This window comes from Trachinotus anak, unplaced genomic scaffold, assembly GCF_046630095.1.
Source record: "Trachinotus anak isolate AG129_WGS33_773 ecotype Australia unplaced genomic scaffold, CSIRO_AGI_Tana_v1 ptg000002l, whole genome shotgun sequence".
Taxonomy (NCBI): Eukaryota; Metazoa; Chordata; class Actinopteri; order Carangiformes; family Carangidae; genus Trachinotus; species Trachinotus anak.
In genome coordinates this window covers 14,435,394-14,453,672 of record NW_027273853.1, presented here as the reverse complement: position 1 = coordinate 14,453,672, position 18,279 = coordinate 14,435,394, and the positions used below count along the sequence as shown (strand labels likewise).

At 41.4% G+C, this 18,279-nt stretch overlaps 2 protein-coding genes across 3 annotated transcripts; one reads left to right on the top strand and one right to left on the bottom strand.

Annotated features, from left to right (window-relative positions):
* Nucleotides 1-253: 253 nt before the first annotated feature.
* synm (synemin, intermediate filament protein) lies at nt 254-8,179 on the top strand. Its single transcript, XM_071499994.1, has 4 exons — nt 254-1,172; nt 2,281-2,405; nt 3,762-3,841; nt 4,037-8,179. Exons 1-4 carry the CDS (start codon nt 375-377, stop codon nt 6,112-6,114), a joined length of 3,081 nt encoding a protein of 1,026 aa, XP_071356095.1. The 5' UTR covers nt 254-374; the 3' UTR covers nt 6,115-8,179.
* On the bottom strand, nt 7,724-18,076 carry ttc23 (tetratricopeptide repeat domain 23). Of its 2 annotated transcripts, XM_071500006.1 has the most exons (11): nt 17,656-18,076; nt 17,318-17,495; nt 16,374-16,497; nt 16,057-16,213; nt 15,833-15,958; nt 11,662-11,833; nt 11,407-11,512; nt 10,872-10,999; nt 10,453-10,602; nt 8,669-8,751; nt 7,724-8,463 (listed from the first exon to the last, which is right to left on the bottom strand). In XM_071500006.1, exons 1-11 carry the CDS (start codon nt 17,694-17,696, stop codon nt 8,349-8,351), a joined length of 1,380 nt encoding a protein of 459 aa, XP_071356107.1. In that variant the 5' UTR covers nt 17,697-18,076; the 3' UTR covers nt 7,724-8,348. The 2 variants fall into 2 exon arrangements, with proteins under 2 accessions (XP_071356107.1, XP_071356117.1); XM_071500016.1 differs by lacking the exons at nt 7,724-8,463; nt 8,669-8,751 and adding an exon at nt 9,718-9,840 and having other exon boundaries at nt 17,656-18,056.
* Between the last annotated feature and the right edge of the window lie 203 nt (nt 18,077-18,279).

Below are 18,279 nucleotides of genomic sequence, written 5' to 3'. Positions count from 1 at the left end.
TCGTTTAATAAGCAGGGAATAGGCCGACTAGATTGTGCAGTTACTCTACTCCATGACATATTTTAGGTTTCATTTTTAGTTCACAGTCTCACATATGTGTTAAGCACATCTTTAGATACTGAGCTCTCACAATCTTAATATTTCAGACAGCACTTAAATGCAGCATAACATCTGCCAGGGGCACGCTGGGACGATCCTGTGAGGCAGGACACGCCCTCCTCCTCCTGCACTTGTCAAAGGGCACTGATCGCAAATTACATCGCAGTTGGGCCCAGAGACACACACGCATATGACACCGGCCTGCCCGTCTCTTATATTAGCCTAATACAAACTGGACAATTTCTAAACTCACGTTTTTACTGTTTGATGCCACAATGTTGCCTTTCAAGAGAACTTTTGAGAGCGAAAAACACCAGCTACAGGAGCTCAACAGCAGACTTGCCCAGTATCTCTCCAGGACGAAGCAGCTGGAGCAGGAAAATGCGCATCTGATGACTGAGATAAATAAACTCAGGAAAACGAAGACGGTGGGATTGGAGCCGAAGTACAAGGCTGAGATGCGGGATCTGAGGAGAATGGTGGGGCAGCTGTCGTTGGAGAAGTCCCAGGCTGAGATGGAGAGGGAGAAGCTATGGCGGGAGTTGCAGATGGTCCAGTCTCTGTGCAGCGAGCAGACTGGGGTGTGCAGGGACATCAGTGGCGAGCTGAAAGGCTGCGAGAAGGAGCTTCACCATGCTCACAAGACCAACACTGAACTCCAGCAGCGTTTATTTCAGCTAGAGACCGAGTATAAATGCTTGGAGGATGCACACAGGCAAGAAATGGACCACCTCCGGCGTCAGGTGGAGGCCCGGGTGGTGCCCATCATGACGCAAACTTATCGGGGGCCTCCGGTGGCCTCCATGGAAGAGGTGCAAGAGTATGCCCGAGGTCTGTCCGAAGGGTGGATTGAGACTTTTGAAATGTACCAGCGGAAGGTGGAAGAGATGGAGCAGTCTATCAAAGCGGACCAGGCGACGCTGAGTGAGCTGCAGAGGGAAAAGATGCTGTACGTGTCAGAGTTGGACAAATTACGCACAGAGGCGGAAAAACAAGGCCACATTCAGTTGCGTCTAGAAGAACAGCTGATGCATATGCAAGAAAAATTCCGTGCGGACTTAAGTGAATATCAGGTGAGAGGAAAGAAAGAGCACATTTTAATATTTCAAGAGACTCGGGCGGAGCCAGAGGCTGTCAGATCTGTTTAGAAGAATTGAAACATCTAAATACACATTTCAGAAAACGATGAGTAATCTCCCGTTTGTCCAACTGGGTAACGGGAGCGGATACCCCCTCTTGTCCGTGCCACACCCACTGTCTTTAAAGGCAGTGAGGAAGCTGCAGCTCTCAGCCCAAATGACTGTCCAAATAACTATTATATCATCACAAATCTAGGCTGAAATGTATAAATGGAATAGCTGTGATGTGTGACATCCTGTAATTAACCCCAATCTGGCTTCGCCCTGCCCTAAAATAGTATAAGTGCAGTGGATGTCGGCTCTAAAATTAATCTACCTCTCCCTACCTCAATACATAATGATATTACCAGCATGAAAGTGATGCCTAACAAGTCTGTGTTGCCATAACTGTGGAAAATATGGGTCTTGTGTGCAACATTTGACCTCAGTATAAAAGGATTGAATAGCTTGAGTAGCTGGACGACACACTACCTAAGCAGGATTTTGTAGCTGCTAGATTACACCAGGCACTTAAACCAATTAGCTGTCAGACTGACAAATCCCTATTAGCCTCCTAAAGATGGAGCACCAAGCAGGGCAGCCAGTTACAAATGACCACACTGGCTGTACACTGCAGTGCTGCCAGTATTGTAACAAAGATGCATTTCTCACAGTTTAAACCCAGGTTAAAATTTAGAATTGAGCACAGTGTTTGTTGTAGGATGTCAAGTGTTACTAGAAAAAAAGCTCCTGTGAAAAGTCATCGGATTAAGTGATCTGAACGACGAATAAGTTTGATTTTGAAAAGAAGTGTTCAGTAAGTTTCCCCATTAGAGATACACAAATATAAGCAGTGGGGACCCAAACACAGACAAAACAGATTTACCTAGTTAATAACACTGCAGGCGGCAGTAAAATAAAATGTGGTTACACACTCTATGGTTAACAAGGAAGCCAAATATTTTCAGTTAAACAAAAAATTAGTATACCCAACTTGTGAAATTAAACTATGTATAAAGTGAAGACGTCTTGTTTTTTTCTGTGCTTTTTTTTTCTCCTTCAGATGATTATTGAGCAGCTGGAGCACGAGAGGAACATGATGGCTGGCACCATAGAAGAAAAGATGCAAGAACATAAGCACCTTCTCCAGGTTAAGATGGATCTGGGCATGGAGGTGGCTGCCTACAGGTGATGGAGCTGATTCATTTTATCAGTTGTCCAGAAAAACAGACTTAAATCAATTATCAACTTGGGCAGAAAATGCCCAGCAGTCATTTTGATTTGTCTTAGTAGAGAAGAGCACAGGTGTAACAAATTAGTTTTGAAAGGTACAGTACATCCTCTTTTTCCAGTGACATTTGCATGCTTTCAACAAGAGATTATTATCCAAACCAACCCACACTGCCTCAAGTACTCTAATATTAATTAGTTATTTCATCAGAAGCATTGGAACAAATCACTTGCTTGCTTCTTGTTGGTCTTGGCACTAAGTGCTCAGATCTGAACACTTGTGCCTCAGGCAGATAAATTGCAAAGTTGTAGCCCAGATTTACTATCTTGTAAATACTGCATGTACTGAACATACATGTTTAACAGAGATGTTTAAACTTTCTCTGTGGGTTATTTTAAGTGTTACCGAAGCAAAACAAATTATATTTGGCATTTCCTATCTTGCAATAGCATGGCATGTGTGGTTTTTGTGTTCCAAACATAGTCACATGGTCACATACTAACAGGCTATTTTTACTGAAAGGCAAAGTTATTTATAAAGCAGTAAATAAACACATACTATATATCTAGTTGATTTTTCTTCAATTATTCTTTGTAACATCACAACATTATAAATTCTTACCTCCTTTGCCAGGACATCTAAACAGTGTAAGTCATAGTTTTTACGGCTGATGAACATTTTATTAGTATTAAGCCAATTCCAAGGAAGTTCTTTATAAGACTGCCCACTCCAGTGTGTCTCGATATGGCAGATTCTCCACTGCCACATCTGGTTTGTTTTGAATTTTTGGAATAGGACGAATGCTTGCTCAGAGACGTGGCAGTGGCATGTGTTTCTGTATATGTCACGAGTCAGCTTTTGCTTTGGGATTCACTTGGAAGCGTGGACAGCCCCGCATTGTAGGTGTTATTTTTAGGTCAGTCTTTCGGAAGACACTCTCAGGAGAGGTTGTTCCTTTTTGATGGACTTTGCTATACTCTTGTTTGTTTGGTGAAGCATGGCCAAGGAAAGGTGAGCTCTCTAAGCAAATTACTACAGGGTCTTTATTACGTGACAGTGGCTTGTTATGTTTTTGATGATTGCTACCCTATATGGCCAGGTCCTGGGTTCATACCGTCTTGTAAGCCTGTTGCGTTTAGTTTGAGAGAGTTGAGATGGCAGAGCTGAATGATGTACACCGTCTTGTGAGGTATTTATATTTGATTTTTTAAATGACAAATAATTTGATTAAAATAGGGGGATAAGCAATGATTACTGATAATGGTAATGACCTATTTGCCTTTGTCTGAGTATTTGGTTTCTTCTTTGTTCAGGGCTCTCCTGGAGGGTGAGAGAGTGGGTCTGCAAGATGCTCAGAGGAGAGTGACTCAGCATCAGAGAGAAAGAATAATAGGTACTGTATTGAACACTATCAACTCAGTTATTATTAATATTGATGTACTGATCACAAGAGAACTCGTGTTAAATATCTACCTGAATCAATGAAAATATGTTCAGATATTAAGCTTCACTAAACAATTGGTTTGTTTGAAGTGTCAGATTTCAACGCATCAAGTAATTATTTATGCTAATTACTGTTCTGCCCCAGATATCAAGATGCCAGCCCAACCCTACAAACCAAGAGCTTCCACCTTAACCACCAGACAACATATGGATATCAGGTACACGGCACCCACGTCAAGCCTGAGAAGATCCCCTGTGCCTCCCTCTGGGTCCATGAGTCCCTCTCGGGTCATTCCCATTTCAGTTGCAGGCAGAGCTCGTTACCAGAGTCCTGCATCCAGAAGGGACATGGTCTCATTCGCCAAAGCTAAGGCTGCCGCTTCCACCCCTGCTGCTGCCACCGCCACTGCTTTCGCCAAAGATAAGCAAACAGGCCAGAGTGAAAACCACGTGAGTCAGGTTGTGCAGCAAACAACAGCAGAGGAGAAAACTGTGAAAATCAAACAGGTCTCTCAGGTGGAGAACCAAATCAGTCCTATCAAGTCCTCCGCTGCTGAGACCAAATCCGTGAGAGTTGTGTCACCGCCAATGATGAACCTGAGCATGAAAACTGAAACAGAAAGCAAAAAGCACCTGTCAGATGAAACAGAAATAGATAATGTTCATGACGGCGAGTTCAAAGACAAAGAGAAAAGAGAGTCTACAATAGGGCCGAGTGAGAAGAAGATATTAGACTCTGTGTCTGTAGAGGAGATCATTGAGAAAGTGATGAAACCAGCAGGTTTGGAAGCTAAGGTTTGCTCGTCAGGAGAGTCGAAGGTCAGATATCATGTGGAGAAAACTCAGCAGGAGGATGGCACGACCAAAACACAGATTGTGCTGGAGTCCAAAGTAGAGGAAGAGCTGGATGTTTCTGAGGAATCTGCCCTGGAAGAACTTCTGAGCCAAGGTGTGAAGAAGGTGTCGCTGCAGGACATCAAGGACACAGCAACAGGAAGCATGATTAAGAATCTGCTAAGTGACCTGCAGGGAGCAGAGAACCTGCAAAATAAGTCTGTCAATGTAGAAATCATTGAGGAACCGGTGGAGTCTTACAGTGATGAGGAGCTTGAGGTTGAACAGAAGTCCAGATCTACTTTTTATGAGCCCTCTTCAACATATTTCCAAATTGAGGAGTTAGAAAATGTCCCTCATGACGTGCATGTTCAGAGGAGTGATGATGCCATGAAATCCCCCATGACTGACACAGATCATTCCAAAGTTGGATCTGTTCATGTTGAAGAGGTCTCTAGACAAAGTGAATCTTCATATTTCTCCCATGACCAAGAGCCCCATGAGTACTTTGTCTCAACACCAGATGATAACCTTTCTGAAGCCGAGGAGGGTAGTGGCATTACCTCATACGGCCATTATGGCCTTGTAGATGACCTGTCAGATGAGAGGTATTATCAGGATGAAAGTCTCCCAATGAAGAGAGTGATTGTAGAGGAATGTGACGAATACAAGTTCACGCCAGGTGATCACTCGTTTGTCAAAGAGAGTTTTCCAGAGTGCATCATTGAAGAAGAGGTTCGTGTCTCCCCTGTAGTGCAGGAGTCAGTGCTTGAGTTCCTGAGAGAGGACTCTTTGGAGCCCAAAGAGCAGCTGAAGGGAGCTCTTGAGAAACTACAAAGCTCAGTTTCAGGTCCTCTGAGGGAGGAATTGGCTTTTCTCACAAAAGTGAGCAGTGAAAATCCACAGAATGTGGCTGTCGATGTCAAAAAAGTGCAGCAGTCAAATGACAATGGAACCATGACTATAGTTGCTGAGCTAAATGTCTCTCAAACTCTTGAGGACTCAGGACTGCTGGAGCCAGAAGAGGATCTGTCTGAAGAGCAGATCATGGCAGCTCTAAGATCTTCGAACCTAGGGCTTGAGAAAACCTTCCAGGGTGCGGCAGGAGGAGGGTACAGCATCAGAGTCACCAAAGAAGAGGATGTTGCTCATGGTGAAGAGTTTGAAGGCTTCACTAATCTAAGAGAATCTGTGTCTGAAATTACTGAGAAACATATAAAAATTGGACCATCAGAGAAGTCCTTCACCTTCCAGATGGATGGACAGAGCAGCCAATCTGAGGCATCCGCAGAGCAAAAGGTGCAATCTCAAGTCCTGGAGACCCCAGTGAAGATTTCTCAAGAGAAAAGAGTTGCAACAATTTACCTTGAAAGCCCAACAGATGAATAAGAAAGAATTAAGTCAGAAAAAGTGTAAAACCCAGGGCTTTCCAGTGTATCACTTGCAGAAGTGCATACACAGAGGTTGCTTTGATGCAGCAGTCCATCACATATAGCATCAATGCTGATTGCAGACACTGTCATAATGCTGTAATTTTTATGGTAAAACATTATATATCTAATTGATTTTGGTATGCTATTTTACTATACCTAATTAGAGTGTGTTACCTAAAACTTGGTGTATCTAACTGCACCTCATGATTGAAGCAAAACATTGTTACCTAGTTAAAATTACCGGATGAATAAACATTTTTATGGTATTCATTTTGGTAACTTTACTATTAGAAATACTCGATGCTAACTAATATGAGCAAGCTTAAGTTAGGATTATAGCATATATGAATTGTGGCAATTTCCTATGGTAGGTAATACTGATGGAGCTTTGCACTGGTTTGTGTTAACCAATTTATAGCTTGCAGTTTATCTTCAAACAGTTTTGTTTACTCTCTATTTTTGTACTAACCTGTGCTGTTCAGCTTAAACAGCCTGTTCTGCAGTTTACAGCACACCATCAACCCCACCAACACATCATGGCTGTGTCTACCATGATGGTAAGTCTAACCGGTCAAGATTTAGTCCAGACCAATGTGTGACAGTTGGAGTTATGAGGTGCTGCGCACCGTTTGCAGACTTGGCTTTTAATTTTTCTTTTGTCTCAGGCACTGCTACCAAATGGAATGATATTAGTAGCCTATATACTGCATCCTGGAACACATTGGTTTATTTTAAGGCATAGTTACTAGTGTGTACACAAATATAGTTAAGCTTGTAGCAGACAGCATAGTGGGAGTGAAGAAAAATATGGTAATTTGTCTCATGAAGTTTTGCAAGTTTTGAATGCTGAAGTCAAGGTATAGAGCAAGTAAATGTGGCACTTAAAAGTGGTTGATAAGAAATTCACAAAGATAGGTATTGTCAGGTTATTTAACTTTACTGGCAACTAAATGGCACGTAACACATTTTGAATAATGAGAAAAAAAGAACTGCCCATAATGCAACCAAATGTGGGTAATCAATGTGTCCATACCATCCCTAACTTCAATGGTGAACATTTTGCTCTGAACATGTGACTGAGTTGGGAATTCAAAATGGTGAATTATACCATTGTGAATTCCAAAAGAGGATTATTGTCAATTTGAGAAGCAAACAGTAAGAGAAAAGAACGAAGTGACAGAATGTCAATGAATTAAGGATAGAGGAATAGTGTTGTTAAAGGATATATTATCACATCTGGTTTTGATGTATGTCGTGTCTGAACGCCTTTTGCTTGTCCACATTTGTTGACTATCACAGTGCGGAATTCACCTTTACTCTGACATAAGTGTGTGTTCATGACCGTGACTATTTTTGGATCATCAGCTTAGTGGCACTGAGTGTTCACTAGGGTTTGTTGTGTTGTGTACTAGTTGCAGAGGCAGAAACTGTTCACTATGATTACGGCAAGGTTACATATTTTATACATTTTGTCTTAGTTGCTATACTAAAGAACACTTTGCAACCACTGAGCAGTGTCTTCACAGATTGACTTTTTGGTTGAAACAATGTGCAGACTGACAACGTTTAGTGTGAATGCCATGCTTTTATTAATATATTCACTATTAGAAATCTACAAAATGAAAACTTCAGTTAAAATATATTTGTTGCATTGAAGTGCCCATATACAGCAGATTTCCATAATTTTTTCCTCAGCAAACTGCAGTACATTAAACAAAAACATGCATCAATGCACTTAAACAAAGAAATCTTTGTTAGGTGTAATCTGGATACCATGTGCCATTTCATAGCATAAACAAATTGTGTACATCAGCATACAGAAAATATATTGATGTATAGAGAATGTTCAATGAGTCAGTGTTAAATAAGTGTTAGTCACCATGGATAACCCCAAATCATTGCTTTTATTGACACAATGATTTCTGCTCAACAAATGACATTACTGCTTTGGTTGAAATTGGTTCCAGCCCATACTTGGAAATTGATTCATATCTTAACACAATTAAAACCTATTGTGGGTATGTTCTCTGAGTGTGAGTTTTTCTTAAAATATCATTATGACCAGAGCAATCAGAAGCTAACTTTCAGCAGTGTTGCCTGTATAATATAACAAAAAAAACAAACAGACAAAACAGAAAGAACAAAACAGAATGTCAGTAGTTCTTGGTCCAAACCCTCAAAGTTACTATTTCAAGAGTCAGACATGGAATTTCCATCATTGCCACTTGAAGGTACAACTGAAAGTGTATGATGTTTTGTTTTTCTTCTACCTTGCCTCTGTAGCCTCTCAGCCACTGCTGGTGCCCTGCAGAAATACAGTACTTGGTTACATCACTGAAACATGGGCTGTATTCTTACATAAATCAGTTTGGTTTTTTTTCCAAATCAACTTTTGTCAAATTCATTATCCTATTTAAAAAAAAAAACAGTTGTTGGCAATTTGTCATCAGGAGAATCAAATGTCTTGATATAAGATACTGGCAAATATAAGTCAAAGTTCTCAGATTTACCGGGACAGCATGTCCACAGCTTTTTGTGTAGCTTTTGTCTTCTTGTGCTGAGGACCATACAACCGACTCTGGATTTCCAGGCACTAAAATAAAAATAAAAATAATGGCAATGAGTGGTTGGTGGAAGATGAGAGGTGCAACTCATACTCAGAGGGGAATAAACACTTCCTAGCAACATGTGAATGCACTAAACATCCCAAAATAACCACTGTAGCAGTCCAAGGTTTAGATAACACCTGTGCTGACCACTCTGAGTGTCAGGTCAACAAGGGGGATCTGCTAGATTTATTACAAGGACTCTAAACCGGTAACCCAGGAATCTTAAGTAGTTAACAAATTTAAGATGCAGCCTGAGTCATTTTCCACTCTACATTTAGTTTGGTCCAATCAAATGAGAGGAGTGAGAGCGAGCAATCGCTGCTTAGCTCTATGACATCAGAGAATATTACATAACTTAACAAAATGCAGAAAAGTCTAAACTTTTAACCATGAACACGTGTATGATTACACAGTTCCCATGGTGACACAACAGGTATGATGAAAGCCTGCCTCTAATTTCTACAATCATCATAAATAACAGGATGTATAGTGAACTGTGTGAGAACTTTGTTAAATCAGGGAAGGAGGGAGAGAAAGTTTCCCTCTTCACCGAGGAAAGTAAAACACTTGGTAATCTGGAACAGATCCATCTGGTCTCATGGATGTTTTCACTGTTGCTAAGGTTGATGTAATGGAAGGCTTTTTTTTCAGGAGCACTACAGAGGAAGGGGGAATGTGAAGTGTATGTCTCTGTGTGTGTACCATTGTTCTCACTGTTTGTTTTGAGGGTATCTACTCTATGAGCCAGTTTTCCTTTGGAAAAACAAAAGTTACTGTGCAGATGGAGTCATGATGACAGGAAAAAAAAAAATGTCCTGACATGTCTGTTCTGTGCCAGGGTGCTTCAGAAAGGTTACTACGCGGATGTGGTGTGGAGAGAGTGAGCCCTGATGTACCCTGTCATATTTGGACCCCTCTGCACTTAGATGCCATAACAGAACAACATAGCAACCAGCCTTCTTCACTTACAGGCATGTCGTGACCAGTGTGAAGAAATCCCCCTTTACTGGTGTATTTTAGTATGTTTGATGGGTGGCAGAAGTGAGCTCATATGGCAAACATGTGCAGCCATACTGTAAGTGAAAAACAAAAACACTCTCATAAGAAATCGAGTAAAACAGTAATAGCTATAGAGGTGGAAGACAATTAAATGAGCTGAAAAGTGGCTGTTTATTCAAGGCATGTGTGCTGAAAGACATAAGAATGTCACTTTTGTTTCAAAGGACATAATGGCATACCACACTAATTGGGGTCAGTGTCCCTTTAATTGACAGGACTTGGCAAACTGCCATTCTCTTTCCAAAGTTGTGTTGCCCATCTGTCAGTCTCCATCCAGACTGAGGAAACACAAAGTCACTCTGTGTGATATTTTACACCAGGGAGGGTGGCTCTGCACCTTGCACCCTTCCAAGATTAACATAGTCTGATAGCACTGAGCTTTAGAGAGACGGCAGAAATAGCTCATCTCAATATGACAGGGACTCTTTGTGTGTATTTTGAACAAGCCTCCCGCCCTCTCACTGGTGTAGGTGGCCACACCCGCTGACTCCTGGCCTTTTATTAAACCCTCCCGAATAGTTTGGCAGGAACAACATCATGTTGGATGACAGTAAATACTACTCTGTCCCAGAAGTGATGACCTGTAATATAACTGGTGTTGTTTGTGTTGTGTAACGTGTGATTACCTTTGTCATAGTCCTGTGAGCCTGCATCATCCTGCCCTCAGTCATCTCCACACTTCCTATCAGCTGAAGGGTGTCTGCTACCTCAGCACTCAGGTCACCAAATGTAGATCTCTTCAAAATAAGTGAGGCTCTCTGAATCTCCACACATCTCTGCAATGGTACATTGCGAATAGGTAAGTCATCTCTTACCATCAGTAGAAAGAGCCACACCCTGTTCAGCAGGTGGAATCAACCCCTTGACAATAACAAACTCTGAGGAAGTGTTTCCATGATGCTCCTCTGTGAACAAAAAATGTGTCGATAATAAAGGCTGCTGTGGATCTCAAAATTGCATGAACAAAAAAGTGAAATCTTAGTGGTGGCATTGTCTTACTGATCCTACAGTATGTGTATGTTGAGTGTGTGTGTGTGTGTGTAACCTCTTGTTGGCCATTGAGGAGGAGGAAGCGACAGAAATCATCCTGAGCAGTGAGAAAGGCTGGATCCTGTGGACCTACAGAGTTCTTGTATGCACTTAGACTCTGCTCAAAGTAGTGACCTGCAGAGTCTACACCAGTATGAGAAAAAATACACAATGATACAGGTTGACTAGTTCTAGCATTAATTGACAGAATTACAGATTCTGAAAACATATGCTGCCACAGAATCACTATAATATAAGCTTATTAATAGTAGTTTCATTTTTCTACACAGATCCTTACAATATTCTTAGTTTCCAGCTGTTATGCTTCACATAGATACCACGAAGCAGACATTTGCCTTGAGTATGTTGACATGAGTGAATCATACTGACATGGCTGAACTTGGACGTGTGATGCTAATACAACTGGGCTATTTTAAGTCTGGTTTCCATAAGAGCATCTTGAAGAATTTGACATATAGGAGGACAATGGCAGATTCAAGTCCTAATTACCCCCTTATGTCTATTGCTCTGGCCTGTGTGAATAGACTCACCATTGTGATGGGGCTCTGCTGCAGCAGAGAGGATGAGGGCCAGGCTGTGGGAGATCTGAGCCCCCTCCAGCTCCTCAGGGCTGTGGCTCATAGCAATGGTATGAGCCTAGATGAAACACCCACGTGAAATAAAACAGATCACATATCAGCAAATAAGGGGTGTGGGGACATTACCTAAAAACACAGCACCGTCTTAAGAAGCCCTCATGTGGTGCTTTACAGCTGTGTATGATGTGTATGTGATACGCCACTTGCCTTGGAGAGATGCTCTATGGCTCGGTCTAAATGACCTCTGTCCTGTTCAATGGCGGCCATGTCCCTATAGACAGAGCAGGTCTGCTCTGGCTTTCCTCTGTCCTTCAGCAGTTGCAGAGACCTCTCACACTGCCTTAAGGCCTTGTCTGGCCTGTTCTGTCTCTTATAGATCCTATAGAGCAGAAAGGACACACAAATAGGCAGAGATACAAACATAAAGACAGTGACCAGTCTGGTCTGCTATATAAGGCAGCAGGGTATAGCAATACACTGAAACCATTACATCTGCTGTGCATGTTTGGTAGCTGACCCTGCTGAAACTACATTAATCATAAATAACAAAATTATATCATTTTAATAAACACACTATTCAATGTATTGTTGGTGTACAGTATATACCCATTAACCATGACTATGAGCCTGTTTCTCATTACTCAAGTAACTGCTTGTTCTCAACCCAGGTCCTACAGAGGTGAATGTTTTTGGCTGATGGCTGCAGCTGAAGCCTGGAACAGTGCAGACTATAATAGGGAAAGCCTGCACATTGCCCTTTTATAACTGTTTCTGTTTCATCCTTTCATAAAATCTATTAATGTCTCTTCATCACGGTTAGACTGGCCCTAACCCCCTCACTTTAAATACTGCATGTCAGTGTCTGACTCCTGCAGTTTGTTCAAACTATCATTCCAAGGCCCTAACAGTCTCAGGAAACCACAAATGCAAAGTTGAACATCGAAGCATGGTCTTTGTTGAGAGATGCTGAGAGCTCTACAAATATATCACTATTGTGTATATGTGCTGTTGCTACCAGGGTTTTAAGCTTTAGGTGTTTTACTGATGCATACAACAGTATGCAAGTATAGTCTTTGCTGTTTTAAAAAACAGCCACTTCCTGTAATGCTGCATGCAGTTGGGCTTGGCCTACAACAGAGCAAGAGCATGGGCGAGTGGAGAGAGAGGATGAGACGATAGCTGCATTAACCACTGCAAGGACACTGGATCCATCAGGCTACTCTGCTAACGGCTTCAAACCATCTAATGGACTCTAAATTTAATTCAGCTCTCCAGTCTAGGGGGGTGGTCTTTCTCAGAGGGCACAAAGCTCAGCACTTTACAATCTCTAGCTGTCACACAGCAGTATAGGAAACCACTTTTCACAAATCATCTTCCCACATCCGCACTGTACAATGTATAGTGGTTATCTGAATGATAGTTCATTTACCTACAAAATGCACTTGGAAGTAATCTGTAAGAGCATGGGATTTGATTTGTTTTATCCAAGGTGTCCTCCAAAATCAGCAGTATATACAGCATGTGTGTCTCCCAAAGGTCTAAGCTTGACAGTGTTACGTCATGCTCACATCCCTTGACAGCATGGATCTGGGTATTCCTGACTCAGAGGTTAAATGCCAGCAGCACAGGTTACAAAAACAGTGCAGAGCCTAATTTCGTTAAATTTTCCCATGAATCCAAGATTATCTTAACACACCATGATGGATAGTAGGAGTGCCCCTGCTTTCAGTGTTCATGAGGCAGGCACTTAAGTCCTTTTAGGGCAGCAGAGCTGAAGCAGAGCTGCAGTACATTCCAGCATGGCTTGAGTCCTGCCATTCTGCCTGCATGGCCAGACAGAGACAATGCTCCTCTATCCTCTCATTCACTCTGCATCCTTATGCGCTTCCTGGCAGACCGGTAATATACCACATCCCACTGAAGTCTACTAAGACTCCAAAGGGCAAGGAATTAATATAATTAAGGATATGTAGATGTGTTGCCAAGCAAGCCACACAGCCCTCTTTTGTAAACGTTTTCAGAACATGGTTGACGTAAGTTTGCTCTGGGCTTTCGCTCGGAAAATGATACAGTAAGGCCAACTCAAAGTAAAAACAGAGGGACAAAAACACAAGAGTCTGCTCCAGCAAATCTGTGTGGCGTTTTAAACCGATGGTCTTCTGCCTGTGTGCATCAGGCAGATTTGGGCAAAAGACTATGCAGCAGAATCCTAAAGCTCCTGTGTGGTTTTTACATCTGGAATAAGAGGCAACTGATTTTAACTAACTTTTTTTTTTTTATGAAACCCAACAGACTGTGGACCCTGAGCATCAGAATATTACTGGCATTAAAGCATAGCTACTGTATGCTGTGTATATAAGCAACAGGGCAACTGATCACTGCAACAGCACAAACTCTGGAAACAATATGCACAAAGCTGGCAAACAGCAAGGGCATTTCAGTTAATATGATGCATAAACATTAAGATTAAGATACGGGTAGAGAAAATATGGAATAATTTATCAGAGTTCATTATTGAGCTAGAGGGAATTTATGAAATACATGCTCAAAAATGACAACATAACAGTTATGAAGACATAAAGAAAATAAGTTATTTTATCAGCCATGGTCAAGTTTGACAACGCTATCACATGCACATAAATAATTTAAACCTAACACAATCTGCTCCCTTAACAGAAATATGCCATCTGGCTGATCATAAGTGCACACCTTGAGTGTGAATCTGAAACTGAGCAGAATATTTGGACCGGGATCTATAAGGGAGTTGAGCTTACATTATTGTTCCAGGCTTTGGTGGGAACATTCCCCTCCATCACAACAGTGTTGACTGACAGAGCTTTAGAAGCATGCCAAATTCTTAGTCATCACCTAACAAAAGAGATTTAGCAAGCTTACACACCAGCCAGAGTCTGCACATTTTTTCAATTACACACATCATGTCAACAAACTCTGACTCTCTGAAACAGACCAAGATGGCATCATTTACAAATTCCGATGAGTGTAGATCACCTCAGCTGCTGATAAGACCTGTTTACAGTAAATGCTGAAGGACTATTGTCTTTGGTTTTTACCTTGCAAAATGATTTTTACAATGTGGGTTACTTCTTTTAAAGTCTGAGATTTAAAGACTAAAGACAACATGTAGGATAGCAACCCTGTTGAAATAGTCTTTCCTTACATAATGGTGTACAACGGTTGTTTTTTTTTCCATTACCATAACCACATGTACTGTATACAATACCAACATTTAAGTGACAGCATTCATTTTTTTACATAGTCAAAATACATACGGAGACACTAGATCACAACTCAGGTAAGACTACACTTCATTTCCTGCTTCTAATTTCACCAACAGAAATCTAAGATATGATAATAAGCTGCTATTTTTATTTACCACACAGCTTACCAAAGAGGCTCTCAGTCTCTGCTGCACTTGGTGTCTGTGCTTGGTCCCTCCGCCATGATCCACTAATTCTTTAATCTTTTCCAAAGCGTGTAGTTCAACCCTTTAGACCTCTGCTGTCACGTCTGTCATTAGATTACTAATGCATATTAATGATATAAACTAATCAATAACATGGAAATGGTACCCTGTGTAGTAAACTAAGCAGCTGACATTTAACAGAGTAAATTACAAATATCTCAAGGAGTCAACCAGAATGTAAAGACTAATATCTAAGTATGGTATAAATCAAGGGAGGTTAATAATTAGGGAGGGAGCCAAAGCTGAACAGATAAAAGAAAACGCCAGCCAGCAGGTCTGTAAACATCATTACAAAACACCCACACAGACTGCTGAGTGGACTGAACAATGACAGGGGAAAATCCTGATTTGTTAAGTTGTTGTTTCCAAAAGAACATGAAATAATGGGCATTTTCACTAGGCTAACTAAGTCAGCAAAAAACCCCTCCACTCCAAAAACTGCGTGAATGGTTGATTTTAGGCAAATTTGCAAGACTCTGTCTCCATCTTGTGGCCAAACTCAAAGATAATCTCAGAGGTACTATTCTTGAAACAGACAGAGTTTGAGAAAAACAAATATTTATATATAATAACAATTACTGAAACAGCAAAATGCTCCAGGCTATACTCTGAATCCCCACTGGAAAGACCTGACATATTACCTTTCAATTGGGAATGTTGCCAAGTTGTTTGGCTCAGTTTACACATAATACAAGAGTCACAGGAAATAAATAGAGCAAATCACCTGATTACCAGACAGCACTGCTACAAACTGAGTGGCAGCTGCTATCACATACTACAGGCCTCTAATCTACTGTGTATTTACTTGGTGAATTTTCTATTTTAACTACTTATCTGCTGTGCACTGCTACTAAAAGAAAACAGAAGTATTACACAAATTTTTCACTACTGAACCTGCATAGGCCAGTGGAGATTTCCAGCTCAGTCTTTATCATCTCTTCCTGGCTGATGGCACCGTGTTGATGAAGCTCCTTAAGAACTTGTTCTGCCTCCAGAAAAGAGGATTCTGCCTCCTCAAGAGTGGGAAAGAGTCAAGGTCATTTTCACCTTGTTGTTATGAACTGTTTTTTTCTGTTCACTCCCATAAATTATTGTCAAACATATCATGGCAAGGATATTTGGCTGTAAGCAGTGCAGCACCTCCCTGTGTAAGGTGTATGCTCAGGAGACATGTGAGAACCTCATGCTTTTCACCTCTGCAGGACGAGATGGAGGAGCAGACAGACAGCAGCTCTCTGGCCAGGGCAGAGTGCTCCTGGGCCTGCAGTCCCCACCCTGAGGGAACAAATAGGCATCATTAAGTGTAAACTAAATAGCATGTAGAGTCGCAGGTAACAGCTTGTAGAATGATCCCTGGAGGATTGTCATATGGCTTACATATCTGTTTTAAATCTCTAGTTAAGATCTGCTCACAGTATTATCTTTCTAAAATTACCTTTGAGCTGGAAATATGCTTTTGCCAGTCTAACATGGGCCTGGGCTAGCTTCAGATGTCCCTCCCCATATACCAGCCTGGTCAGAGCCACACAACGCACCAGGTCCTGGATGCAAGCATCAAACTGAGCAAATACAGTAAATGACTGTCAGTATCACATCTCTTGATAGCATAGCTCACTGCATCATGCATCAAAAGCCATATCAATAGTACAAACCCTTTAGAAGCTAATGTCAATACTCCAACAGAACAAAGCTGAAATGAATTAAAAATGAAAATTAATCAACTGCAAATGTAATAATCAATTAACTGTTTAAGTAATTTATCAAGCAAAAAAAGTAAGCATTCACTGCTTGCAGATTCATAGATATGGGGTTTTACTGCATTGGAAAGTTAATGTATTTGGGTTGTATTTGGCAGACAAAGTAAGATATATGAAGAAATCATTTTTGACTAATCCAGGATTAGGTTTTTGGAGTATCATAGTAATTCTTTTCACAGCTAAACATCTATACAGCCTCATCCTGGTTTTGAGAAACTCTTATAGAAACCACTGGGCATGTAAACACCTTATCTAGATCTCTGCGTCCTCCGTTAGCAAAGAAACAAGTGGCTGAGATGTCGAGGAATTGAAACACACCTGCACAAAGATGCTCAGAAAACTTAATAGTGCTACATATAAAGGGATATTAATAATCAGGTTTCTCGTGTTACATATAAATGTCAGCATGAGTACAATCAAAACCAGAATAAGACTCAAAATCAGAATGGTAATGTGCATGTCAACAGTAATAATTATCAGTGACACCCTTAGGTGTGTGCATATGATTCACGCGCTATCAAAGTCTGCAGGACATGTTGTGAATGCACATCTTCTGATCACAACTCACTGCAAACTAAATGAAGACCATTTAATTTGTCACAGCAGCTTTTACTAAACCCACCTCTTGGCTGTCTTCATGGGCCTGAGCTTGGCTGTCAAAGTGTTTGAGCTTTTCCTCTGGAGGCATCATCTTAAAATCCCTCTTGGAATATCCTGTTTTTGAGGGACTCAGCACATTGGAACCACAGGGAGGGGACGCATCCACACCCCTTTCAGTGCTTCCCGTGCTCTCAGGGGATCTGGCCACAAGTTTGGTCAAACAAGGTAACATTTTTGAAAAAGGTGGACACACATTTAAGCACACTTTAAGGACTTAGTAAAGAAATCGAGTTTTATTGAATATTTTCACCTGACTGGAGTGTAAATCCAACACATTAGTAAGAAAACAAAATCACTTACTCAGTCGGAGACTCGGAGGAACTGGGTCGTGTTTCTGCCATTGTGTGACCATCATCCAACCCTCACTGTTAAATGCATTCATATATTGTATGTAGAAGACACAGCTATCTGATTTGAAACTGCCCATGAATGTAACCGAGCCATCATCAGTCCATGTTACTTAACGCCGCGCTTGTGTTTCCTTGGCTACACTGCACATAACGCACTGGCGCACGCCGCTGGTTTCAGCTGGACAATGGCCTTAACATAACCGAGACACGACCTTACGTGACACGTTATATGATATCCTATATAAAATCCACCTCTGGACACTTACAGGAGCTAGTCTCCTCAAGCCATACGCAAGCTGTGGACTGATGTTTTCACGGACCACCGAGCTGGAGCGCCCATCGCTGGGAAAAAAAAACCGTGCTGTGGCACTGACACGTAGTGTAAAGGAAGCGGGATACATTCAAGAACCGCACCGTGTTCTTAGAAGTCAGACTGTCTGTTTACGAGGGGTCGTTTTAATGTGATAAATAATCATGTCCACCAATCACACGATGTAGTAATAAGACCGAGAAACAGGGGCGTCTCTGCGGTTCACCTGGTGGAGCTGGTATCATTGAGGCTTGGTCCGACCCG

Coding starts and splice junctions, on each gene's coding strand:
- ttc23 (XM_071500006.1), bottom strand. CDS start 17,696: ATGGCAGAAACACGACCCAGTTCCTCCGAGTCTCCGACTGA. Junction 11,513..11,661: donor CCATAGAGCATCTCTCCAAG/GCAAGTGGCGTA, acceptor TGTTTCATCTAG/GCTCATACCATTGCTATGAG. Junction 10,603..10,871: donor TCCTCAATGGCCAACAAGAG/GTTACACACACA, acceptor GTACCATTGCAG/AGATGTGTGGAGATTCAGAG.
- synm (XM_071499994.1), top strand. CDS start 375: ATGTTGCCTTTCAAGAGAACTTTTGAGAGCGAAAAACACCAGCTACAG. Junction 2,406..3,761: donor ATGGAGGTGGCTGCCTACAG/GTGATGGAGCTG, acceptor TTCTTTGTTCAG/GGCTCTCCTGGAGGGTGAGA. Junction 3,842..4,036: donor TCAGAGAGAAAGAATAATAG/GTACTGTATTGA, acceptor GTTCTGCCCCAG/ATATCAAGATGCCAGCCCAA.